The sequence below is a fragment of the Wyeomyia smithii genome, chromosome 2 (assembly GCF_029784165.1).
Source record: "Wyeomyia smithii strain HCP4-BCI-WySm-NY-G18 chromosome 2, ASM2978416v1, whole genome shotgun sequence".
Classification (NCBI taxonomy): Eukaryota; Metazoa; Arthropoda; class Insecta; order Diptera; family Culicidae; genus Wyeomyia; species Wyeomyia smithii.
The window spans coordinates 108,251,747-108,279,160 of NC_073695.1; the positions used below are offsets into that span (position 1 = coordinate 108,251,747).

Sequence of the window (27,414 nt, forward strand, 5' to 3'; positions counted from 1 at the left end):
TTCTTGGACGCGTTGAGGGCGTTTCGACCTTGTTTACAGTCACATGCAGGGAGCTGTGCGACTTGTTATTGTTCGTCATGGCTTGCAGCCTTAGTACTCTTCCCACTCTATTTTCACACCTACACACTAAAAAAAATCGCCGAATATCGGCAATATTTGTGCCGAGATTTGGACAGCCGGGTGTTCGGCAACCTTCTCGGCTGAATCTATTTTGCCAAGAATTTCGGGAAACCAGAGTTTGACAGATGTAATTTAATGCCGAGAGTCTCGGTGTGCATTTGACTGCGCTCACGGCAAATCTAACCGAGAGACGGCAAACTAGTCTAACGACCTTTCGGTTATATGAGCTGAATGTTTCGGCATAGTAAAGAGGCGATTTTCCAGCGGAATCCACAGAGAATAATTTCGAGAATTCAGTAGTTTTCTTTCAAAAGATAAATTATAAGATGAGTTTTGGTAAGTAAACAAATTTATTCATTTTGAGGATTAAATGTTTACGGAATATTTACGTTCTTCTCTTGCAGTTACTGTTGAGCTGCGTCCATTTTATTTCGTGGTGCTTTCTTTCGCTTGGTGCTCATTTGCACCTGAGGCGTTGCACGAGTTTCACAGCTACACTTCTGCCAGTTCGCACGAATCTGTCCTACACTATTGAACATCTATCGTTTGCAAAAATTTTAGCAAAACTATTATCTGTTTCCTGTGTGCTCGGTACACAATTCACTAATTTGTACACAGAAAAATGGCGGCCAACTCGTTCTTGAGAATGACAGCTGTGTTGCCGAAACTCAGCAAAAAACAAAATTCGTGCCGAGATATCAGCATTTTTGCTGACCTCGGTATCAACAGTGTTTAACGATAAACTCGGCAAAAAGCTCAGACGAGATTCGTTAAGCTTACTTTTTTTGGCGAAGTCTCGGCAAAATAATCTGAAGACTTTCGGTAGCCGGCTTTTTTACGGAAATATCGGTTGGATCCCAAGTTGCCGAGTGAACTTGAATTTTTTTTCAGCCGAGCTTGAAATCCAGTTTTAAATGTGTATATTTACCTTACTAAATGGAATTCACCACTGACAATTTCTGAATGGTGTAGATTTGTTAGGTTTGAGGTAAATTTCAAAAAGTAGAACAACAAATGACTTGTCAAACATTTTCTAAAAGTTAAAACGTTTTATACTGTTTTTGATCTAATAGATAAAGCAGGGCTTATAAATAGATAAGTCATTCTTAACTTTATGCATCATGTAACGAATATTGTTTTTTTTTAATGCTACAAGAAATCAACGCAGTTTTAGGGCAGCATTGTTCGATTCGAAAGCAAACCAAGACATCGCTTATAATGGAAAAGAGTTATCATCGTTGCTCTATGCTGCTGTGTATACACTGTCAAATGAATTCAAAGTTTAAACTCTTGCGATAAAAACCGGTGAGAAAATTTGTCATTGTTGTTATGTTGCCCAAATTTCACGAAAGAACGATAATGTCGAAGTAGAAAATTGAGAAAAATTGTACAACTTTTTACTATCGAATATTCATGAAATCTGCTTTTTTCAATATGCAAAAAAATGCTGTTGTATATGTAAATGCCAGGTTTATGCCGTTTATTCGTAACAGCAGGCTTTTAGATTTTATTTTAGTCCCCTGATGGCTCACAGCCATAGAACTACGATAGGTTGATTTTGGCAGTAAAACATTAGATGTTAGAATGAATTGAAGAATCAATTTTATCTTTGGGAGGATCGTTAGATTTTTAGATTTAACCCTCTAGTGCCCAATGCCGCCTTCTGGTGGGCTTTAGTCAAACCCCTAAAAAGCTTCAAAAAATACTTAAGAAGTGTTTATAATGATTCCTAGTGACTTAACCGAAGCCCATCTGAAAATTAACTTGGGCACTAGAGGGTTGAATATCAAAAGAGCTTTTTGCACGAAACCATTATGAAATGTTTGCATTAACATGCCTAAATATTCTCAGTGTGTATTTTAGAAATCTGTAACGTTTATTGTTGATAGCCTCCTTTCGCTGTGTCTGCTCTGCTGTCAAATTTATTTTGTAAACATTATCACTCGGATCGGATTTGCTTACGAAAAAGTGTTAGAAAAACGATTACAGATTTTATCTTAGTTTTTTCGTGCCTGGTTCAGTAATTGTAGCTAAATTATTAATTAACGCCCGATTGAACGAATCACAATGGCCCATATACCCGCCACCTCGTTGGGTAGCAAAAGTAAGAAGCATTTTCTTGGGGTTCCAGCACCTCTTGGTTATGTGGCCGGTGTTGGACGCGGGTAAGTTGAATCGTATACTCAAAACCCAAAATTTTCATTATAACACTTTTTCACAAAATTTTCCAGTGCCACCGGCTTCACCACCCGTTCGGATATTGGACCAGCACGAGATGCCAATGATGTTTCGTAAGTAATGATATTGTTTGAATTTTTAATTGAACATTCATAAACGTTTACTCCACAGAGATGATCGACATGCTCCTCCCGCTGCTAAGAGGAAAAAGAAGGAAGAAGAGGAGGAAGATGATGAAGATCTAAACGACTCCAATTACGACGAGTTTAGTGGTTACAGTGGTTCGCTTTTCTCTAAAGATCCGTATGACAAAGATGACGCTGAAGCAGATGCTATCTACGAAAACATTGATAAACGTATGGATGAAAAACGTAAAGAGTATCGCGAAAAACGTCTGAAGGAAGATTTAGAAAGATACCGACAGGAGAGACCGAAGATTCAACAGCAGTTCTCCGATTTGAAACGAAGCTTGATCATGGTGTCAGAAGATGAATGGGCTAATTTGCCGGAAGTTGGAGATAGTCGCAACAAAAAGCAACGAAATCCTAGAGCTGAGAAGTTTACTCCTTTACCAGATAGTGTATTATCTCGCAATTTAGGCGGAGAGACAACGAGCACTATTGATGCACGCTCTGGTCTCGCTTCGATGATACCAGGAGTGGCGACACCCGGAATGTTAACACCCAGTGGAGATTTGGATTTGAGAAAGATTGGCCAAGCCCGAAATACACTCATGAACGTCAAGTTGTCGCAGGTGTCCGATTCTGTAGCCGGACAAACTGTTGTTGATCCAAAGGGTTATTTGACTGATTTGCAGAGTATGATACCCACCTATGGTGGTGATATAAATGATATCAAGAAAGCACGTCTACTTCTGAAAAGTGTGCGTGAAACGAATCCGAACCATCCACCTGCCTGGATCGCTAGTGCTCGATTAGAAGAGGTAACAGGAAAGGTGCAAATGGCACGCAACTTAATTATGCGTGGATGTGAAGTCAATCCATTGAGTGAAGATCTATGGTTGGAGGCTGCAAGATTACAGCCTCCTGATACGGCGAAGGGGGTGATTGCACAAGCGGCCAGACATATACCCACTTCAGTCAGGATATGGATCAAAGCTGCCGACTTGGAAACAGAAGCCAAAGCAAAGAGGCGCGTTTTTCGCAAAGCTTTGGAGCATATTCCAAACTCGGTGCGTTTGTGGAAAGCAGCTGTTGAGTTAGAGAATCCAGAAGACGCAAAAATTCTGCTCTCGAGAGCAGTAGAATGCTGCAACACAAGCGTTGAATTGTGGCTAGCGTTGGCACGTTTGGAAACGTATGAAAATGCACGGAAAGTGTTGAACAAAGCCCGTGAGAATATTCCAACTGATCGACAGATTTGGACAACTGCTGCTAAGTTAGAGGAAGCCAACGGTAACAATCATATGGTTGAGAAAATTATCGATCGTGCTTTGACCTCACTCAGCGCTAATGGAGTAGAAATTAACCGCGACCAATGGCTGCAAGAGGCGATGGAAGCGGAAAAATCTGGCGCAATCAAGTGCTGTCAAGCAATTGTGAAAGCCGTGATTGCAGTCGGAATTGACGAAGAAGATCGCAAGCAAACCTGGATTGATGATGCCGATCATTGCGCTAAAGAAGGAGCATTCGAGTGTGCTCGTGCCGTGTATACATATGCTCTGTCAGAATTTCCTTCTAAGAAGAGTATTTGGTTGCGAGCCGCATATTTTGAGAAAAATCATGGAACGCGTGAAAGTTTGGAAGCTATATTACAGAAAGCTGTCGCTCATTGTCCCAAATCGGAAGTTCTATGGTTGATGGGAGCAAAATCTAAGTGGTTGGCTGGTGATGTTCCAGCTGCGCGCGGGATTTTATCACTTGCTTTTCAAGCTAACCCCAATTCTGAAGACATTTGGCTTGCTGCTGTGAAACTAGAATCCGAAAATTCCGAATACGAACGAGCTCGGCGATTGCTTGCTAAGGCGAGAGCATCGGCTCCTACACCAAGAGTTATGATGAAGTCGGCTAAATTAGAATGGGCGCTCAACAATCTTGAAGATGCTCTAAGCTTATTGGAAGACGCCGTTAAAGTGTTTCCAGATTTTGCTAAACTATGGATGATGAAGGGACAGATTGAAGAACAGAAGAAATTATTGGAACGCGCAGTTGAAACATACAATGCTGGATTGAAGAAGTGTCCCAATTCGATCCCACTTTGGTTGCTGTTATCCAGTTTAGAAGAAAGAAGAAAGCTGCTTACTAAAGCTCGTTCGGTGCTGGAGCGTGGTCGGTTGAAGAATCCAAAAAATCCAATACTTTGGTTAGCTGCGATCCGTATTGAAACGCGCGCTGGTCTGAAAGATATGGCAAATACTCTAATGGCGAGAGCTTTACAGGATTGTCCAAATGCTGGGGAGCTGTGGGCAGAGGCAATATTTCTAGAAGCTCGACCACAGCGAAAGTCAAAATCTGTAGATGCTCTCAAGAAGTGCGAGCATGATCCGCACGTGCTGCTGTCAGTTTCAAAGCTGTTTTGGAGTGAAAGGAAGATTCAAAAATGCCGCGATTGGTTCAATCGTACAGTAAGTATAGAAGATTGTCTTATTTCAATTTGAAGTTATTACAAGTATGTTCTATCTTTCTCAACAGATAAAAATCGACCCAGATTTCGGCGACGCTTGGGCTTACTTTTACAAGTTTGAACTACAACATGGCAACGAACAGCAACAAAACGAACTAATCGAGCGGTGCGTGGCTGCAGAACCGAAACACGGCGAGGAGTGGTGCCGCGTTAGTAAGGACATTGTCAACTGGTGTTTGAAAACTGACGAAGTTTTAAAGGCAGTGGTGAAAATACTACCTACACCAATTTAAAGTGTGTATACGGAATATGGCTTAATTCGCGACTACGAAGTTAAAGAGATCTTGAAGGCTGTTCGCACCTGGGCGAACTCTTATTGTCAAAATGTGTGTGATGACAAAAGCAAAAATATTTCCTTCCTTCGTTTTGTCATGCAAAAACAAACATATATCATCAGTATGGTGGTTGCGAATACAAGGGTATTTAGTTTGAAATGTATTTCTCGTTATAATTCATCACGATTAAGAACTTGGAATACAAATACTTACCAAAATGGTCAAAAAATTTCATAGTTAAGTGTTTTAATCGTTATCAGAGCTATCGATAGTGATAATATTCTCCCTTATTGTTGCTTACTACCGCATCGGATGGTTCCCTTTTTATTTGATTATAATCGAACTTAAGCAACCGTTATGTATTAAATTGTTAAAACAACGAAAGTCTATTATCTCAAGTATTACATGACTAATTTGAACATAACTAGTGCCATACGAACGAGTCATCTCTCAAACTTACAAATAACAAACTTCATAACAATTTGGTCCTAAAATTTTACACGGTTTTCTGATTTTTATATATAAGCTGAAAGAGTGCAATTTTCTGAGCAAAACGTGATTTAAAAAAAATGATTATCGTTTTTCTTCGATTTCTAAATGAAGAATAAAAAACTGCTCGAAAGGTCTTAAATGACAGTTCTCCCATATAGCGTACATGGGCAGAATGTCATTGAAGACCTTTCGAGCAGTTTTTTTTTATCTTTATTTAAAAATCGTAGAAAAACGATAAACATTTTTTGAAAATCGCGTTTTGCTCAGAAAACGCGGCTTTTTCAAATGATATATAAAAACTGGTATAGCTTTAGGACCCAATTGATATGTGGTTCAAAAGTTTTGGAAAGAAAAGAAACTCAAAGACTATTTAAAACTATACCTGCATTGATCAATATACATGGCCTCAACATGATTTAAATGTGGTATCGTACTATTTGAACGTTCCCGGTATCGCTCGTGATTAAATTGTTCGAAATTAGGAGTCATTTCTTTTATTTCGCTATTTCTTAAGCACTAACATTACGTCAAATTTCATTTTTTATACTTCAATTACAACATCAATATTTCAGAACCCAAAGGGTGAATATACCTTTATTGGATTTAAGCATTCATGTAAATCTATTTTTACAAATAATAAGTATGAATGAGAAAGCCTGAGTCTGACCGCTAGGTGGATTAATTTAGGTTTTTTGCATAACTGTAAGAGACTCGAGTCGACCGTATATTTCCAATGAGACGAATTTGTCGTGAGACGCAAATTTTCGCTTGATTTGTAATTTCTTTTAAATAAAAAATAAAACCTGTATTTAACGCCACCAAAATCTTTATTTAATGTCCATTGAATTATTACATACATAAATTATTTTCTCTAACATGTTTATCATAACATAAGCACAAATCTTGGAACTTATAGGGAAAACATACCACGTGTCATATTACTGTTACTAATACGATGTGTACTGCAAAGAAACAGACATCTATCTAGCAGTACTCCTAAATCTGCTGAAACTAACTTGTTTTGCTTATAGGGTGTCATTAGAGAGAGTTACTCTAAAACAGACCAAACCAGACGCAACTATCGCTTCAACTGTTTCATAAGCTTACTTAAGTGTAACACGTTTCTGTAAAAAACATTTAGAATAGCTGGTAAGTATAGATAGAAACTCTAAAACTAACTGGCGTTACATTTAAACCTGGCTGGCTGGGCTTGCACTTCGATGGTTTGCTCAATACGAACGAACTTATCATAACTCGCTAAAATTAAACGCTAGACAGTCGCTGTTCGAAATTACCTAGAACAATTCATATCCTACAGGCAACTGCATACTTTAATAACCCTCCAGTAGGTAGCAAAGTTGAACAACACAATCCTGAATATCCTCGCAGTCGACGGTCATTGCTTTGATTTTTTGCTGAAATTTGCTTAACCGTTCGTGGCCTAGTTCAGTGTGGCCATACTTCAGTGCAAAACTGGCGTGATACGATAGGATTTTGAAACAATGCTTTCGAACGGCGTTATGAGCTGGGTTGTCCCAAACCGGAGTGGATCGCACATAACCCCAGGCCATCATAACATAATCAAGCAACGCGTCCCAGTGTGTAGAATTGTGCAGCATTTGACTATGGTCGACAATCATTCTAAAATAACAAGTAAGTTTATCTCTACATTGTAGTGTATAGTTAACTAGAACAGTACTTACTTTTTGAACGTAAACAGGTGAGTAGCTGCTCGTGCATATGCCGGACTATCAGTTTTACTAATCAAGCGTGTCGCAGGTAGGCTCTTTGATATATTCTTTTTTTGGAAACTCAACTGTTCTTCAAGAGGAGCAATGTCGGCTATGGGCAGGTCACTCCGAACAGTCTGTTCTAAGCGAGGATTTTCACGTACCATACCAGTAACCATAGCAATTAGCTGCTCTTGACTAAGACCTTTTAGGAGAGTTTCCAACGGAATGTCTTTTCTCTTGCGATTTATTGATCCTTCTTCTATGCGCATTTTTTTAGCTGCACCTGGACTTGAATTTTTAGCTGGAGTGCTGCGTTTGGATGGTGATGCAGTCTGTGCTGCTTCCAAACCAGTTGGAACTTCGGATAGTTCCTTCATCAGTGAACGTTTTCTCGGCGAACTTCTTAGTGTCATTGCTGATATACTTTTTGTAGGAGTTTTGTGTGGTGACACATGGAACCCTTTTTCTGGACTCCACATAATGGGGACACGACGTCTGCCTCGTTGCTGGATTACTGCTTCTTCAGGAGACATTCTTGGCGATAAATAGCTGTCCGGTATGTTTGCGATCGGGTTATAATCTAGTCTTGGATTCAGACCGTTTCGTCTATTATTAACTCCGACCGGAGTGGCGACCCGTTGTGATGAATAGCCCGTTCTCACTGGGATTTCTGCAAGAATTGGGCGAGCCCGAGGGATCTCTGGATTGGCCATTGTTTTCGTCTAGTGTAGACAAATTTAATTATATTTTATTTTAAACATTACTTTAATCAATTATTACCTGCTTCAACCGTATACTATACTCGATTATTGTTCGATTAGCTTCACAACATGCAACTTATACAAACGACACAATTCATGGAGAACGCTTATTTTTCCAGATTTTCGAACAACGATTTTTACTATGTTTACATGTTCGTTTTCCCGCTCGAACTAACGAATTCTTTACTGCAGAGCAGAGATGCCAGATGTTTTTGAAAAATGTCTTCAACTGCTCGAAAACCCGGAAAAATGTGCTCGAAATCTGAAAAAAAATATCCGTGATCCGAAAAAATTTCACTCGCGCAGGCAAAAGTCTGTAAAAATCTGCACACATTTCAAGAAAATCTGCGCAAATATAAGTATATTCTGACAAAAATCTGCAGAAATGTGGAAAAACTGCAAATATCTGCAAATCAATATATATCTGCACACGGACTCCAAAAATCTGCGTTTTGCTGACAAATCTGCACATTTGGTATCACTGCTGCAGAGGTGCCAGATTTTTTTTAAAGTTGGCTGAAACTGCTCGAAAAACGGCAAAGATCTGCTCAAGGATGTCAGGTCATTTTTCCAAATGTTTTCGCTTCTTCCAACCTGAGATGGCCCATTAGGACCAAGGGAATGGTATGGTAGCCTTCAAGCGTTACGAACATCTATTTCTGTACCGTTTGTCCCAAAACTACTTTTTCTGCTGTCACAGTTTGCTTCACTTTGCTTTAAGACACAATTAATGTACTAAATATCACTTAGAATATCACATACCATGTGAAAACCTTAAGAAATTGCTCAAAACTGTCTGATATGCTATTAATAATTGCAGTCAACATTTGGCCGGTTTGCCCGAATCAACATAAGATAAGGGTAAACTGCCCATTTTTCGGGTGCCAGTGCCAGTGATGTTGGTAACGCGTCAAATGTATGGTAGCTGACAGCGATGCCATTCCCGTGATCAGGACCGACCAAAGACTGAAAAAGTTACCGGCAAATCAAAAACTGTCAAGCAAAAAAAAGGTCACCACCTCTGCAAAATGCGGGTCATATCACGTATTTTCTAATGTCTTCACATATTTTCGAATGTCTTCCATTTGTCTTCACAAACAAAGTGTCTTCACTAGAGATCCTCAGAGGGAGAGATAAGCGATGAAAAAAACCGCTGATTTGGCAACTAGGTTTCACATATCAGAGGTGCCATATCTCTTCTCAAAGCGCAATGTTCACTAACTTTTTCATTCGGCTCGTATAACTGATGGTGACGGTGGAAGTCCTGGGGAATAATAAAGTGCATCACAAAAACCGTGAAGGTGTTAAATTTTATGTTTATGTTTAATTTTATATGGTTGGCAAATAGCTGGACACGTGTAACTTGAGACCCTAATGTGGCCATTCACCTCTGTCCAGCAACTCCTATCCCAACCTCCACGTGGTGCCGACCGGAATACGAGTAACCTTAGCGGAGATCGGGTAACCAACCCCGGTGGAAACTATGGTCGTATGCTGACTGGGAAGGGGGTCGTACGCGGCTGTATCCCCATAGGGACGGCGTACAACAGCGTATCTCCCGAAGCGGGCGGCTGAATTATGGAATGCTGTATCCCGCCAGCTACACCTAAGATGGCAGCCCCATCAGCAGGATGTAGGTATCGCGACCCTGGTAAGGTGGCATACCGAAACCTTTATTCAACCACGAACAACGAATTTAGAAATACGGAACAGATCAATCGGCAAAGACCTAGGCTACGAACACGGAAAAAGGTTGAGGTAAACGATTGGAAATTGGGTACCCGGAACGTCCGATCTCTCAATGAACCGGCGCGGGCTGGCTTGCTTGCTCGAGAACTACAGCGGCAGGGAGTTGAAATCGCAGCGATTCAGGAGGTTCGGTGGCCAAATTCCGGAGAAAGGGAATTCTGTGCAGTAGACCCTATTGCACGCACTTCTTTAAAGTACCACATCTACTACAGTGGCGGCAAAGCAGCGGAACGGGGCGTCGGTTTCGTAGTGCTGGGAAATCAGAAAACAAGAGTTATCTGGTGGAGGACCGTAGATGACCGTATATGCGTGTTGAGGATTGAGGGAAAATTCTTCAACTGCAGTTTAATCAACACCTATGCACCGACAAACGACAAATCCGATGAAGTCGAAGATGAGTTCTATGACAAGCTTTAGCGAATTTATGACGAGTGCCCAAAACACGACGTAAAAGTCGTCATCGGAGACGCAAACGCACAGGTTGGGAGGGAGGAAGTCTTCCGTCCGGTCATTGGAAGGCATAGCCTCCACTCGTCAACAATGAAAACGGCCTGAGGCTGATAAACTTTGCCGCGGCCAGAGGGATGGCCATATGTAGCTCCTATTTTCCACGTTTGAATATTCGGAAGCACACCTGGAGGCATCCAAATGGAGAAGCCTGCTCCCAGATCGATCACGTACTGATTGACGGTCGGCATTTTTCGGATGTTACTGATGTTAGGTCTTTTCGGGGACCAAACATTGACTCTGACCATTATCTCGTAGTTTGTAAGATCCGCGCACGGTTATCGAACGTGCTGAAATCTCGCACAGAGAGGACGACGCGTTTAACATTCAGCGGTTGAAAGCTGATGGCGTGGTAACAGATTACGCCAGAGAGCTGGATCAACGGATCGCAGAACAGCAGGAGGAAGGAGTGGAAATAAATGGGCTGTGGAACAGTATTCACGGCGCCATCGAAACGACTGCGAGAGAGGTGGTAGGTACGACGCGTGGAAGATAGCCTAATGGCTGGTTCGATGGTGAGTGCCAGAGAGCAACAGATGAGAAGAACCGTGCCAGGAGCCGCATGCTCACTGCGGCTACGCGTCAGAACAGAGAGAGGTACAGGGTGGCAAGAGCTGCCGAAAATAGAACCCACCGTCGGAAGAAGCGCGAGTACGAGGAGCAGGTGCTCGCCAGCGCAGAGGACAGCTATGCTGAAAACGACGTGCGGAGATTCTCTATAGAGCTGTCAACAGAGTCAGAAGCAGGAATTTCCATGTGCCGGTCATGTGTAATGACAAGGACGGCAACCTGCTTACTGATAAACCGACGGTTGCAGCCAGGTGGAAGGAGCACTTTCAGGCGCTATTGAACGGTGAGGAGCCGGATGAGCAGAGCAGGAACAGGATGACGATTATGAGTGACGAACATGCTGTGGAGCCACCGACACAGGAGGAGGTGAAAAAGGCGATTAGTGAGCTGAAAAACGGCAAGGCCGCTGGGAAGGACGGTATCCCGGCCGAACTTCTAAAAGCGGGAAGCGAGCGGCTGTACTATGCGATCCATCAGATAATACTAAGAATCTGGGTGGACGAACAAATGCCGAACGACTGGTTGGAAGGCCTCATATGCCCTATCTATGAGAAGGGCCATCGATTGGATTGTGGCAACTATCGAGGGATAACGTTGCTCAACTCCGCATATAAAGTGCTCTCTCGTATCCTGTTCTTCAGATTGAGACCGCTAACGGAATCCTTTGTTGGCGAATACCAGGCTGGTTTTCGACAAGGGCGTTCCACGACGGATCAAATTTTCACCCTGCGACAGATCCTCGATAAGTTCCGGGAGTACAACTTATCGACTCACCATCTGTTTGTGGACTTCAGGGCGGCATACGACTCAGTGAAAAGAAACGAGCTGTGGCAGATCATGCTGGAACACGGTTTCCCTACGAAACTAATAGAGCTGAGTCGTATGACACTGGAGGGATCAAAATCGTGCGTGCGGATAGTTGGCGAGACATCAGCCGCGTTCGTAACGTTGGATGGACTGAAGCAGGGGGATGCACTCTCCAACCAACTGTTTAACATCGCTCTTGAGGGTGCAGTACGAAGAGCAAACGTAGAAAGAAACGGTACGATCATCACGAAATCTCACATGCTACTTGGCTTTGCGGATGACATCGATATCATCGGTATCAACCGTGGGGCCGTGGAGGAGACCATCAAACTTTTTAAGAAGGAAACAGCGAGATTGGGACTTGTCATTAACTCTGCCAAAACGAAGTACTTGGTAGCTGGCAGAGAGCGTGGAAGTCCCCGTGGTGTTGGTGCTGAGGTGGAGATAGATGGGCAACGATTCGAAGTGGTTGACGAATTCGTTTATCTTGGTACGCTTGTGACATGTGACAACGATATGAGCCGTGAAGTGAAACGACGAGTTACAGCTGCGAACAGGGCTTTCTACGGATTGCGTAACCAGCTAAGGTCCCGTAGTTTGCAAACTCGCACAAAACTAGCTGCCGATACTCCCGGTGGCCCTTTACGGACATGAAGCATGGACGCTGAAGGAAGCTGATCGACGAGTGCTCGGAGTTTTTGAGCGTAAAGTTCTGCGATCGATACTTGGCGGTAAACTGGAAGATGGAGTGTGGCGCAGGCGCATGAATCACGAGTTGTACCAGGTATACAAACATGCTGATATAGTGAAGGTAATACAGTGGGCTGGACACTTAGCCAGGATGCCTGACGAGAGAGCCGCCAAAACTATCTTCAGTAGAGAACCAGGAAGAGGCCGTCGACTCCGTGGTAGGCCTCGCACGCGGTGGATGTGCGCGGTGGAAGAAGATGCACGATCTGCTGGTGTACGGGGAGACTGGAGAACGGCTGCCCAAGACAGAAGAAGCTGAACATCTCTAATTCGTTAGGCCCTAGACCGGTGAACGGTCCGTTAGCCAAAAAAAGTAAAAATAAGTAAGTTCAATTTTATATACTTTCATCATTATTCTGTAGACCATACAAAGGGTTTGTGAACCACCAGTTAAAAATCACTGTGATGAAGCAACTTTGGAGCATTCTCAATTCATGTTTTAGCAATAAAACATGAAAAACGTGTAAAAATAATTATATTCTTTATTGAACCTTATTACAATACCTTTCGATGTGTAACCTTTCTTGTTCGTTTGGCTCGAATTTTGACATGTTCGTTTGGCTCACAACACTCTCTTCGCATATCTCTCCCTCTGAGTATTACTAGTCTTTCCCGCAGGGTAAATGTCTTCCATTTGAAGCCAATCTGGCATCTTCCAATCTGGCATCGCTGTGCTTGAAATATGAAAATATATTTTTTACCCGCTTAATTTTTGTTACTCTAAACTGAGTAAGATATTACTCATTTTTGTTGAAAGTGAAGGTACCCTAGGGGCTAGACAACTTTATTTTCATGGAAAATATTTCGAAATATTGTACATTTAAATAAAAATTATCAAAATGTCGCCGATAAACTGGCAGTCAGGCTCACTTCCGATTTTATTTTTGGTGTTCTCGCAACACTGTGGTGTTTTGTATCATTCTCCTAATGCTAGTGACCGCCGTTTTCTTGAAATATTGGAAAACTGGCTTGATGAATTTCTTGATTTGAGTAAAATAAATATAGTGACGGGCGATTTTAATATTAACTGGCGAGATGATGCAAATTCGAATCATTTGGAGCGTTTAGTTGAGTCTTTCAATTTGAAACAAAGTGTAGATGAATATACGCGTATTTCCCAGCGGAGTAGAGCTTTGATTGACCATGTTTATTGCAATTTTGATTCGATTCGTTCAGTTACGAATTCTGATATGAAAATAACCGATCATGAGACATTAGTAATTAATGTTCTAGAAAACTTGAATAATAAGAATGATTCAATAAAATTGAAATGCTGGAGAAAATATTCGAAACAGGCTGTTTCGAACCTTGTTGAGAGAAGCTTGGGTTTTCCAATCGCGACCGGTAGTTTAGATGAATCTGCAGCTGTTCTTACTAACATTTTGAAGACGTGTACAAATCAATTAGTTGAACATAAATTTGTAAAAACTCGAACAGCTGGTATAGTTTGGATCTTTTGCGCCTAAAGCGCAAGAGAGATAAACTGTACAACAAGTTTTGTAGATCAAACAATCAGAATCATTGGATTGAGTACACGTTCGCGCGTAATAAATATTCACAAGCGATTCAAAAGAAGCGTTGTGAATATATCCAGAGAAAGATTGTTCAACATCAAAATAACAGCAAAGAGTTATGGAAAATTTTGAAATCTTTGTTGAAACCTAGTAATTGTAAACCGCGGTCCATAACTTTTGAAGGCACATTAGAACATTCAGAACAAATTATTGCATCTAGATTTAATGATTATTTTGTCAATAGTGTTTCATTGATCAATCAATCCATTGAATTGGTCGAGGAACCCGACGAAATAAAACAGCCGATTAACAGTAGTTGTACATTTGATGGTTTTCACCCAATCACGTTAGATGAACTGAGAAAAATTTGTTTTTATTAGGTAAAACGGCTGGAGTAGATAATGTAAATGCTAGAGTTATTCAAGATTGCTTCAATGTCATTGGTCACACTTTGCTGGACCTCATTAATGAATCGTTGCAAACAGGGCACGTGCCTTTGGTGTGGAAAGAATCGTTGGTTGTTCCGATTCAAAAGGTTGCTGGAACGATTAAAGCCGAAGAGTTTCGTCCCATCAACATGTTACACACATTAGAAAAGATATTAGAACTAGTTGTTAAAGGCCAGCTTCTAGAATATTTAAATAGTAACTCGTTGCTAATTCCGGAACAATCAGGCTACCGGGAAGGCCACTCATGTGAAACCGCGTTAAACTTAGTACTAGCAAAATGGAAAGATAACTTAGAAAATAGAGACACAATATTTGCTGTTTTTTTGGATCTAAAACGCGCTTTTGAGACAATTTCTAGGCCCTTATTGTTGAACACAATCAAGCGCTTTGGAATTTCGAGTACTGCATTCAGATGGTTTGTAAGCTACTTGTCTGACAGAACTCAACGAAATGTTTTTATTGATTCTGTTTCTAGTCCCGTGGAGAATGATCTTGGAGTTCCACAGGGAAGTGTATTAGGGCCCCTTTTGTTTATTATGTATATAAATGACATGCGACGAGTTTTACGTTTTTGTGATATTAATCTTTTTGCCGATGACACCGTATTATTCATTGCAGCTAAGAACGTTGAAGAAGCCGTTTCACACTTGAACGAAGATTTACGTTCTCTAAGCAGATGGTTGAAGTATAAGCAATTGAAATTGAATATTGATAAAATGAATTTATGATTTTCTCGCGCACCGTTGTAAATGATGATGTCTCTGTTTTGATTGATGATGAGGCAATTGGTCGCGTTCGGGAGATTAAATATCTTGGCGTGATTATTGATGACAATCTAAAGTTCAACGCTCACATTGACAATGTCATCAAGAAAATTGCCAAAAAGTATGGAATTCTATGCCGTCTGAAAAACGAATTAACGATTAGTAGTAAAATACAGCTATACAAGTCAATCATCTCTCCACATTTGGATTTTTGCCCTACTTTTTTATACTTAGCCAATAATACACAACTATTGAGGTTACAGCGTTTGCAGAATAGAATAATGCGTTTGATTTTAAATTGTGATAGATTAACTTCCTCTGTTTTCATGTTGGACGCTTTGCAATGGCTATCTGTGAAGCAGCGAGTTGTTTATTTGTCTATGGTGTTCATTTTTAAAATAATTAATGGTTTGCTACCTCAATATTTGAGTGATCGAATTGAAAGAGGAAGAGATTTTCATAGATATAACACTAGAACCGCGGATGAAATAAGAACACCTTTCTTTCTAACGAGAGCTTCACAAAATTCATTGTTTTATAAAGGTATAAATTTTTTCAATTCGATGCCAAGACATGTTAAACGTGCACCAACACTTGCGGAGTTCAAGAGACAATGTATTTCACACGTGAAAGTTTCTATTGTATAGAACGATACTAAGTTTTACAAAATGATGTAGAGTTGACCTGACGAAGTTTGAACAAACGGATCTTAAATGACGAAGTTTTATACGAACGGATCTGATTGTGTTGTAAAATTTTATTTATATGTTTATTTTAAATTGGACTTTTCTAAATTTATAACAACAAAACTACTGTGTTCGTCACGGTGATGATGATGGATTTTATTTTCTTTTCATTATTGTTGTTGTAGCTTTAAAAATAATAGAAAGAGACTACAAAAGCTTGAGCCTCGCGCGCGGTTTTCAGATATAAATGATTTCTTTTTTTTTTTGTTTTGTATAACTGATTAAAATGTGATCACATTAATTATCTATAGATAAATCGTTCAGCTCAAACCTTTGTAGGGGTATGTGGCGGGACCATCATCATCATATTTAAAAAAAAAAATCACAAGAAGGTTGTATGCAAAGCCACGACCGCAAGGTTGAAGTAGAATACTTTTACAAGAAAGATAACCCGGCTGCTTGCGTGTCAGTTGGCAGTATTGTAATTTCTTTTTGTCTGATATTTTGAATGAAGTTCATTGAATATTTTTAAATTTTGTGCAAATGAGACGTTGAAGTGCTGCCGAATTGTAATATGCACATTTATTACGACATCATTAAACGGGAACGGAACAAAGGCTACGGTTATGCAGAACGCGAATGCCGGCGCGATGCGATTCGCCTTACCGTGGTGAAATGTACAGCTCTTTTTAAGGCGAAGTAGAGCAATACATTTCAACAGATTTCGTCTTGCCGAATCGCATCGCGCCGTTATTTGCGTTCTGCATGACCGTAGCCAAACACTAAGCGACGCAAACACGTAATAATAATCAGAGTATGCATGTAGATGAAGATAATTAACTTTGGATTATAGCGCAAAACGAGAAAATATTAACTCTTTAAATAATCATTTGTGTTCTTCAAATTTCAGTTGTTCAATTTAATATCCGATGAAATGTTTGTTTATTATCTGATGAAGCACTTATATAGGCCAAATGATGCATTCCCAATTTACTAGGTCCATAACTCTGCCGACCGTGCTTGGGAAAGCGCGGTATAACGACCAATCAGAGGTCGAATTTTGTGTTTTGACAAGGCTTAGAGTTTTCAATAGTACAATAGTTCGAATGATAAAATTGCAATTTCATGCATTTGGTAGGAATCTTAGGAAATTTTCTAATCGATTGCTGCAAAAACGAAGGAAATACATCGAAAACTAACCGATTTATTAGCATTTGAAATTTTTCTCACTTTTTTCAATTTTAGATTTTCATTTCACATCCCTATGTAGCCGAACTTCCTGAGAGAAGTATTCTAATTCAGAATTGAATCTTCATTAATTCATTTGTTGTCCTTATAAGGACAATTGTTCAATTTATCATAGGATGTAGTGTTTATCTTACATCTCTGTGTTACCTTGATAGTGAGGACTAAGGCGCACGGTCAACACAGTGAGAAAGGTGTTTTCACATTGAAAACTAGACACGGCTTGTTGGCAAATGCATCTACCGCTAATACCACCGCTATCATACGAAAGCGCGTCGTTTCATGTGGGGAATATCAACAACGAAAAATGACGCGCGTCTAAGCATAACCCGAACTGTTTCGCCGTGCTGCTCCCATTTACCTTTACATCGGCCTCAGGGAAGTACCGGCTACATCTGCATCTACCGCTGAGGCTGTCACTGTCTACTATGGCAGAGGCCTTAGAGAAAGTTGCTGGCTGATGTATTCACTGCATGCAAGCCTGCTGCTGATGCTTCCCGCTACCACGCTGAAACAGCATTTTAGTGAAGGGAGTGTCGTTGCATCAGCTGACCCTGCTACTATCGATGCTGATATACCCGCTGCAACAGCTATGCTATGCATAGCCATGCCACAGTTGTGGCCGCTATACGCTGGCCCAACTGCTGAGCAACTGCAACGCTATCCGCAGCCATGCCACAGTTGTGGCCGCTAACCGCTATCGATGGTACCCACCGCTCGCTCCCGCTGCTGCTAAGGGAGGACTGCTGTCGTCGCTGTTCAGAACTATTATGAGCGGCTTCGACTAAAACAGGCTCTTATATAGGGATGAAAATAGGAATGAATTATTTTACGTACGTGGTGGAATGATATAACTTGAAAAATATGTGTGACTTCATTCCGGCTCAGAGCGATCATTTGATAAGCTCCACCTCTTTTTTCAGTTTCTAAAGTTTTTCCTCAGTTTCGTAGTACGGATGCACAAAAATGATTTCTTGTCGAGCCGGACCGAGCCCTCTCATTGAAGCAACAAAATAACATGTTTTGTGTCGTGTTGTGCAGCTTCGTTGAAGAAAATGTTCCAGTCCCCGTGTCGCATGTAAACAGATTATTGCGTTCAGTAGACAGTAGATAGTGTATCCAGCGAATAAACACCGATGGTGCTCTCACACACGCAACGGTTTTAACCCGTATCTTATTGCGGTTTGTAACATCAAGCGATTTCGTTTGCTCGCTGTTGCGTGTTGCATCATGTTGCAACTTGGCAGCTGGGAGACGACGAAATTCTGTTTATGCTGATTGATTGAATCGACTACATATTAGCTCTGCATAGTCGAACTAACTGCTTTTGTGAATGCGTACTAACAGGGCAGTTTATTATTCAATGTCGGTTATGCTGATCGCAGCCTTTGCGCTGCCCCTACAGTGGGGAGTTTACTAAATAAAGTGAAAGTAAAAATTAGACAACTACAACAGAATTTGATTGCATCCCGCACAGAATGTCTGCTTGTGTTGATGCCAGAAAATTATTAACCTTCAATTATTTTTTTATTTGTCTTGAAAAAAGCATGTTGCGGTCAAGATCGGTTGCTAATTACAACCTTTGAGCTGCCCTAACATTGGGGGAATTAAGATAGACGGACAACATGCACTGTGGAAGCTATTTCACATTCAGTAAATTAGACGGGTGCGACAAATTTGAATTGCTAGGATGCAACACAGAATGCTTGCTTGCGTTGACAAAAATTATTAATTTTCAATGACTTGTTTATTTGCCTTAAAAAAGGCATTTTGATTTCCAAAATTGGATTTCCTGATGGCAATCTTCATTCTGCTCCAACACGGGGGGAATAATGGCTGTCTGGCGACACACGCTGAGAAATACCGCGCTGCTCCTGAGACGTGGTGACCAACCACAGGGCTAGTGCTGCTGCTAAGGAAGGACGACTGCTGTTGTCGCTGTACACACGCTGAGAAAAACCGCGCTGCTCCTGAGACGTGGTGACCAACCACAGGGCTAGTGCTGCTGCTAAGGAAGGACGACTGCTGTTGTCGCTGTCTAGAACTATTATGAGCGGCTCCGGCTGAAACAGGCTCTTATATAGGCCAAATAGCATGTTTTCAATTGCAAGGTATATGATCCTGTCGACCGTGCTTGGGAAGCAAGCATATAACGACCAATCAGAGGTCGAATTTTTCGTTTTGACAAGGCTTGACTATTTTCAATAGTACAATAGTGTGAATAATAAAATTACAATTATCTTATTTTGGGAAGAATCTTAGAAGATTTTCCAATCTATTGCTGCAAGAACGAAGGAAATCCATCGAATACTAACCGATTTATTAGCATTTGAAATTGGACATATTTTTCACTTTTTTCGGTTTTAGGTTTTCATTTCACATCCCTATGTAGCCGAACTTCCTGAGAGAAGTATTCTACTTCAAAAAAAAAAAAAAAAAAAAAAAACACTGCAACCATCTCAGCCGCCGCTGCGCTGTCAGTCCGGTTTATAAAAACAAATACATTGAAATCATTCCGCAGTTCATGTTGTGTGAACACGCAGTTGTTCTATGTGTTTGTAAAGTCGGAAGAAAGTTCGGAAGTCTGACTTCCGAACTTTAATTTAGTTCTGGCCACAATATTATACGATGATGGTTGATATATTTTAATATTTATCGTTGAATCGCAGACAGACGTCCAAGCTGAGTTCCAAACTTGTGTAAAGTTTTTTGTAGTAGCAATCCGTAACCAGATAGCGCTACCAGTACCGCCAGCCTCGTGCACCAGCGAAAAAAAATGTATTGTAACGATAAGGTCACCAGGCAGCGCTAGTGTACAAGTGAATTATAGCGCAATTTACTTTGAAAATTTACACGGAAATTTTGATCAATGTTGTTTTTGCTTGGACGTCGGTCTGTGGTTAAATCGCTAATTGCCAGAGCGAGCGATTTTTTTTCGAATCGTGGGTAGATTTTATTCAAATTTCAAGCTGATTTCTCCGGTTTTTCGAGCAGTTGCAGACATTTTTCAAAAATATCTGGCATCTTTGGTTGAGTGAGGTTGTTATTTTCAAATGTCAGCTCAAATGCAAAAATATGCAAATATATTTCTCGGAACCATAATTATTATATTATATTTTGGTGTTTAAATTCTCAACAAGTAAACGGTGCTTAGAAATACAAACGATCAATATGGAGCACACACCCAAAAATCACGGTAAATTTGTTTTCTGTTGACTTGTAAAATAATATACATTGCACGTTTTTTCAGCCGAATTAGAAGTAACAGGTGTGTCCCGCAGTGGAAGAGTTTGCAAGAAATCTTCTAAGTTAATGGATTTCCAGTCCCCGGACGACATCTCGGACGCAAAGCAGAAGAAAGCACAGAAATTGAAAATACAGTCTTCTGGGTCCGCAACCTTTAGTTTGGAGTATTTAGCGGTGAATATTAATGCTAATATGAAAAAAACTACACTACACACACAAACATAATTTGCATACTATAATAGGATATCGCAAAGATGGAACACGATTCAGACATCCCTTTGGATGATGGTGAACCTTTATCAGATTCAGGAGAAGACGAAAACGATTCCACTCTGGATTCAGACGACGACGATGCTTCTGACATTGAGGACTTGGAAGGAACACAGGAGGAAGATGAGAAAAGTGAAAGTGAGCTGCTTGTTGAAATGGCACCGAAGCGCAGTTTGTACATGTTGGAAAAATCGTCCAAATATAGAAAGATGCTCAAAGACGGAAAAGTAATTCATTCTTAAAAGAAAAAAATCGATAAAATCACTTGGGTATTTTTTTAGGTTGTTACCGGTAAAACTGAACGGAAAGATAAGGGAAAGCGTCGTTTCACTGCTTACATGTTATGGGCAAAAGAAGCAAGAAAGCAAATGCTTACGAACCCGGACCTTGATTTTGGCACAATTTCCAAACGACTTGGTGAAATGTGGGCAAATGTACCGAGCAATCAAAAACACAACTGGAAACGTCGCGCTAAAAGAGTAGCAAACAAATTCAAACAAAATAAGGAGAAAGCCATGGATTCACCTTTTGTCAAACGATACTTGCATCTAGAGCAAAGCAATACAACTGCTGTAGCAAGCGTCGTTACTCCTCCAGTAGCAAGCAGCATCAGTCCCGGATCAACGCGAGGGAAAAAATCTCAATTGAAGTCAAGTGCTGCTGCTGATATAAAAACATCAACTTTACAAGGCACACATCTCTCACCAGAGTCTCCGTCGAAAAGTGGACATACAAAACTTCCGGGCTGTCAGCCTTCCGACGTTGCGGCACATTTGAAATTACTCGGAGATAGTCTGACAATAATAGGCGAACGACTTAAAGAGCACGAGGTGAATATTTTATTTTTTCGCATGAAACGTTTAATAACACCTTTTTTTTACTAGGGTCAAATTGCTGTATCGGGGAGTCTTTCGGTTCTGTTGGATAGTCTACTTTGCTCACTCGGACCTTTGATGTGTCTGACTGTGCATATTCCGGGATTGCAGCCGGATGCTGAGCATCTGAAGGAAGTTTTTCAGAATACGCTAGACAACATCGCTTATGTAATGCCGGGATTGTAATCTGAATTACTGAATACATAAATCTAAATACATAATCAGGTTTCAAAATCATTCAATTATTTGCGGTTTATATTGTAGACTTTTTGCCTGTGTTTATTGTCGACTATATCTAAAAAATGCAACATTGCCCTAAAGCTACCTTAACTTCCTTACAATTCTAACGATGGAATGTCAAAGCAGGGATTTAGGATTGAGTCAGAAGGAGACGTTAAAGCTATGTTAAATTTGCAGTATTAGGCCTGCTCCAGAAATGTTATCACCAGCACCTGCGGTTTGTTTGGCAACCTTGCAAATCAACACAGGAGCCACACAGATTTCTACGTCCAACCGATGCGACGGTTCGTTGGTTATAATTGTTTCATTCCAGCATGAAACAGGATCATGCTCAGTAAAAGGAATCCGGGTTGATCCATCTTGCAGTGAAGAAGCGAAACTATCGTCCAGCAAGCGATAAGCAGCATCTGGGTTAACTATTTGACTAGCACAAACGTGTCGATGTGCAGTTAGAGATGCTTTTGCTGCTGCATTCTTTGTGTGATTCCATTTACTGCCACCGACAACTAAAATAGCCTGGAAAGCTAAAGTGTGCAAATGAATCCGTGACAACATTCGTCGTTTTGGATTTGTAACGTGATGTCTAAAGTAGTCTTCGTTAAGTATACGTATCACTGCTCTTGCCTGGTCTAAGGATTGAGCAACGCGAGGATTACAATCGGCCACCAGACTGATTTTGCCGGTTTCTAGAACATGTCGCAGGTTATCCAGTTCTTGTTCATTCATGCCTATTGAATCACTATATGGCACAACATGTCTCAGAAGAAGTTGCAATAACTCTAGTTCAACAAAGCTGGCCATTTCAAAGTGTACCAGCGCATCAGTGGATTGTGCTTGCATTTGATTGCTAACTTTTTTCAGTAAATTCTCACGAACTCCAGGTTCGTAAACATAGTTATCCATCATCTGAAGACCACTCACCACGAACAAATGTGGATTGAAACCTTGTAGACCTTGCTCGAACTCGTCCAGAGAGCTCAGATACGGATTATGGTGGTCGTTATGTAGAATGTACCGATTGGCACGTGGAGTACGCAGTGAGCCCCATTCATCACCTGTTTTGTACTCCAAAATTAGGTGAATATCATCGTCGGTGATTAGGCTACCGGTTAAGGTTATATCGGCTTTCAAGTGAGATTTGAGCCTAGAATTATAACATTTTATTATTAATATTTGTTTATCAGGGAGAGATTTTAACCATTTGGTCATTCATCACTCAATTATTACATTATAGACAATGATAAAAAAAATTTAAACTTAACTTACTTTGATGACATTTTGGCTCCGAGCAATACTTCAGCACCTTCTGCAGCTAATCGAGATCCTATGACAGGAGCATTTCCTCCCAGCGCCCATCTTGGTTCCGCGGAAGATGACTTTTTAGCCAATTTAACTAAGTTTTGAAATAGTTCTCGGTTAACGGTAAAACGCCTGAAATTACGAAAAAATGTTTGTGTCAATCATCTAAATGCACCATATGAATACATATTTCTATTAGCAGTTACTTATTTTATTACAGGAAAAAAATAAAATTATTGTAATACTTACTCAGCGGCAGCTCCTCTTTGAAAGTAGTAAGCAAAACTTTGTAAGAAATCATCTTCTGTATTTATATCGTCGACGGCAAATGTTTTTTGGCGTAGTAAATGCTCCAAATTATCGGTAAAGTTGAGAAAATTCACCGCTTTGACGTACAGATCGCTGCAGGACCCATACCCAATAGCAACCCGTGGTCTATGCACTGCATATTGATGCTCTAGGTTTTTCAAATTTTGCAAAATTACTGTCAGTGTTTTTAAATCATTAGAGGCCAAATATGCTTGATAGATAATGGCAAATAGGGCGGTGAACACACTAAGAGCGGTAAGGAATGCTAGATAAGAACTTGTTCCCATTGCCGAACTGTACACTAAATAGGTTATAACAGTCTTTTGATTGAAAGAAACATGGAATTAAATAAATATTACGGTGAATAAAAAAAACTTCAGTTACTACTATGATTTCTTAGTAAGTGAATTTCGTAAAAACCGCAAAAACTAATCAGTAGATGTAACAGAATCTAAAACTGAAGACGTTGCAGATAGAAATGTTTTGTAGGGATGGGCGATACTAGCATCGATACCAACGGTATCGATACTAAAGCCTGTATTACTCTTTGACCAAGCGTCAAATATTTGTCACTTTTTGACAGATAAAAATTTGGTCAAAGAGAGTTGTTTGTCACTCTCCAATTTTAACATGGGGCAAACACGGGCAAACAACAACCATGATGTCAAATAAATTTGACCATTATGTCAGAAGGTCAAATATTTGACCATTAGACAAAGAGTGTACTACAGGCTTAAGGGTCGTGGAACCGAGTATTTTAGCATCGATACTCACTGCGAGAGATGAGTACTGGTATCAATACTTTCTAAATGATGATTTTTGGAAAAAATTGCAGGTCTGATACCGATACTATCGAAGCATCTATAATCGATACTCCTTCAGCCGATACTTCGATACTTGGCATCGAAGTTCATTGAAGTATCGCGATACCAAAATATCGATAGTTTCGTCAGTATCGCCCATCCCTAATGTTTTGGTTTTGGTGACCAGAGATGCCAGAATTATAAGCAAAAAGCTTTTGGTTTTTGAAATATAGGAAACATTTGTGTAAACAATCAAACGTCAGAGGTTTAAAATTTTATTATTACTTATAATCGTATATGTTGAATGGGCTCGAATAGTGCGAGAACTCCTTCCAAAATTGGGTTGTTTAGCTGTTCACAAATTTCTAATTTTTATATATCAGCTAAAAGAGTGTAATTTTCTGTGCAAAACGTAATTTTTTTAAAGTTTTATATCATTGAATTTTCTGAGCAAAACTTAATTTTTTTAAAGTTTTATATCATTGACCTTCGATTTTTAAATGAAAAAAAAATCACTCCAAATCGCTACAATGACAGTTGGTATATGGGAAAACTGTCATTGTCGCGTTTTTGAGCAGATTTCGAGCAGTTTTGATTCGTAATTCAAAAATTGAAGGAAAACGATAGAAAATTTTTAAAAATCACGTTTTGCTTAGAAAATGCAGCACTTTCAGATGATATGAAAAACTGATATAGCTGAACAACCCAATAAGGTCCTAAAGTTTTAAACGGTTTTCTGATTTTTATATATCAGCTGGATGGGCTGGATGAGTGCAATTTTCTGAGCAAAACGTGATTTTTAAAAAATGTTTATCATATTCCTTTGATTTTTAAATGAAGGATAACAATCTGCTCGAAATGCCTTAAATGACAGTTCTCTCATATACCGTACATAGGCGAAACGTCATCTAAGACCATTCGAGCAGTTTTTAATTCTTCATTTAAAAATCGAAGGAAAACGATAAACGATTTTTGAAAATTTTTCAAATGATATATGAAAACCGGTATAGCTTTAGGACCCAATTGAGGGATGTAACGATTTTTGTCTAAAGTTGCTCATAATTTTATTCGCGACTACGAAGTTGAAAGAGGATTTAAAAGCTGTTCGTACCTAGAAGAACTCTCATATGCAATTGTCAAAATGTGTGTGATGACAAAAGCGAAAATATTTCCTTCCTTCTTTTTCTCATGCAAAAACCAAACAAATATCAACACCTTCGTAGTCGAAAATTTGACATAGTTTCTAACGTAACACACCAAAGTTTATCTTTATGGTACAGCGAAAGCAGCTGAAAGTGTATCAGCAAACCACTTGTTTACTGAATCACAGCATTTTTTACAAAAGTTTACTGTAATTCAGTTCTACAATTAACTGAATATCGTTCAGTAATTTTGTTTTTGCTGTAAACCAGTATTTCATTGATACATTTACTGAGACCCAGTAATCGAATCAGTGATTCGCGAAAATGCAGCAAAACGGTTTGCTAAACAGAAAACAGTAAATGAATATTTGCTGAAATCCAGCGAAAATATTGATATGCCAAAAACTTTTACGTCAAGCTGACAATAGTAAAACGCGCCGAATCACTGTCCAGCTGGTACGGGATCATCGCTAAGCTCCTGATAGCGGATATAGGACTATAGCTAAGTCACTATTGGGCTAGATGAACCTAAAACTTGAAATGATAATCATACATCTCTAGTTCAACAGTAATTTGGCTATGATCCGATGGGCTGGTGGAAGCTGGTGCCTGAGGGAAACATGGTTCCCTTGAACTAACTGGTTAACCAGTAAATTGATTTATGCTTTGCTGAATGTACAGCAAATTGTCATAGCTGACAACCAGCAATGGTCCATCTGGGAGATATTTACCGTCAAATTTCCACAAATTTTTAAAGTTTTACGTTGAAAATATGATCAAATTTGACGCCAAATTGATCAAAAAGTTGTGATGAGATTAATACAGGTAGGTACTAAGATGAATATAGGAGCGATTACCCATGTAAGGAACCATTCAAATATTACATAACGCGGAATTCGGCAATTCTCAATACCCACACACCTCCATGTCACGCAATTTTACATGTTTGCCACATGCAATATAACGCTTCGCTGAATACCCCCCTACCCCTGAGCGCGTTATGTATTATTTGAATGATCACTAATTGTCAAAATGCGCGTGATTTTTTCGCATGTAAAAGTCGTTTAAAAAATCAATTTTGATTGTCCTAGTAGAAAAAGAACAAAAAAAGTAGGAGGTTGTATCCAAGACACGACCGCATAACTGACGTAGAACTACGCACACTATTGACAAATGCATTGTTGTAGGTTTTTCATTAATGAGTCATAAAGTCTACTGATGCTTGCTTTGTGCTGCCTCAACAGCGAGGGAATAAAGACACTGAAAACACGGGCTGTAGAAGCTGTTTCACATTCTGTAAAATAGACGGCTGGTACAGATTTAAATTGCTACTATCTAGCACAGATTGCTCGCTTGAGCTGTCAAAAAATTATTAACCTTCAAATAATCGTTTTTTGCCTTGAGAAAGGCATTATGCTGCTCAAAATTGGATTTGCTGATGGCAACCTTTATGCTGCCTCAGTAGTGGGGGAATAACGGCAGTCTGACGACACACGCTGTGAAGCGAGAAGAACCGCGCTGCTTCTGAGATATGGTGGCCAACCACCGGGCAAGTGATTTGTTTAATTTAAAGGCAGCCACAGGCGCAACCCGCTGCTATCCACTGCAATCCGCTGTTACTGAGTGTTGATATCTGCTGCTACTGCTGACAACTAGCCAACTCACCTTCCGACTATTTTTTTTTTATTCTCGCTTATTTTCCGTCGGTCTAGTTCCGCCACTGTTGTGGCCAATCACCGACGCCCAGGGAGGCGACTCCACACCCAGGACCCTAACTCACGACCCGTTTATTAACGGACCGGCGCCAACGGCTTTACTTCCTCATGCGATGGAAGGCGTGATCCCAGAGATTTTTCGCCTCAGAAAATCTCCCGGTGTCGGCTAGGACTGAATCTAGACCAGTTGGGTTGGTTGTGAGTGGATCACGCCACCTCACAACCATCGACACCTATGTCGGCGGTGGGATTCGAACCCAGGCGTCGAGCGT

The 27,414-nt window shown here is 40.2% G+C and overlaps 4 protein-coding genes across 5 annotated transcripts; 2 read left to right on the top strand and 2 right to left on the bottom strand.

The window, feature by feature from the left end:
• Nucleotides 1-2,025: 2,025 nt before the first annotated feature.
• On the top strand, nucleotides 2,026-5,450 carry LOC129725516 (pre-mRNA-processing factor 6). The gene is made up of 4 exons (XM_055681472.1): nucleotides 2,026-2,285; nucleotides 2,352-2,411; nucleotides 2,470-4,882; nucleotides 4,950-5,450. Exons 1-4 carry the CDS (start codon nucleotides 2,188-2,190, stop codon nucleotides 5,172-5,174), a joined length of 2,796 nt encoding a protein of 931 aa, XP_055537447.1. The 5' UTR covers nucleotides 2,026-2,187; the 3' UTR covers nucleotides 5,175-5,450.
• Nucleotides 5,451-6,516: 1,066 nt separating this feature from the next.
• On the bottom strand, nucleotides 6,517-11,198 carry LOC129725517 (uncharacterized). Its single transcript, XM_055681473.1, has 3 exons — nucleotides 8,222-11,198; nucleotides 7,412-8,163; nucleotides 6,517-7,349 (listed from the first exon to the last, which is right to left on the bottom strand). The coding sequence occupies exons 2-3, from the start codon at nucleotides 8,152-8,154 to the stop codon at nucleotides 7,040-7,042; spliced, it is 1,053 nt and encodes a 350-aa protein (XP_055537448.1). The 5' UTR covers nucleotides 8,155-8,163; nucleotides 8,222-11,198; the 3' UTR covers nucleotides 6,517-7,039.
• A 9,059-nt stretch (nucleotides 11,199-20,257) lies between these two features.
• Nucleotides 20,258-21,855, top strand: LOC129725519 (HMG box-containing protein 4). Of its 2 annotated transcripts, none has more exons than XM_055681475.1 (5): nucleotides 20,258-20,439; nucleotides 20,494-20,663; nucleotides 20,732-20,986; nucleotides 21,041-21,589; nucleotides 21,644-21,855. In XM_055681475.1, the coding sequence occupies exons 1-5, from the start codon at nucleotides 20,415-20,417 to the stop codon at nucleotides 21,818-21,820; spliced, it is 1,176 nt and encodes a 391-aa protein (XP_055537450.1). In that variant the 5' UTR covers nucleotides 20,258-20,414; the 3' UTR covers nucleotides 21,821-21,855. The 2 variants fall into 2 exon arrangements, with proteins under 2 accessions (XP_055537450.1, XP_055537451.1); XM_055681476.1 differs by having other exon boundaries at nucleotides 20,503-20,663.
• A 31-nt stretch (nucleotides 21,856-21,886) lies between these two features.
• Nucleotides 21,887-23,966, bottom strand: LOC129725518 (ADP-dependent glucokinase). The gene is made up of 3 exons (XM_055681474.1): nucleotides 23,423-23,966; nucleotides 23,141-23,305; nucleotides 21,887-23,018 (listed from the first exon to the last, which is right to left on the bottom strand). The coding sequence occupies exons 1-3, from the start codon at nucleotides 23,767-23,769 to the stop codon at nucleotides 22,040-22,042; spliced, it is 1,491 nt and encodes a 496-aa protein (XP_055537449.1). The 5' UTR covers nucleotides 23,770-23,966; the 3' UTR covers nucleotides 21,887-22,039.
• Between the last annotated feature and the right edge of the window lie 3,448 nt (nucleotides 23,967-27,414).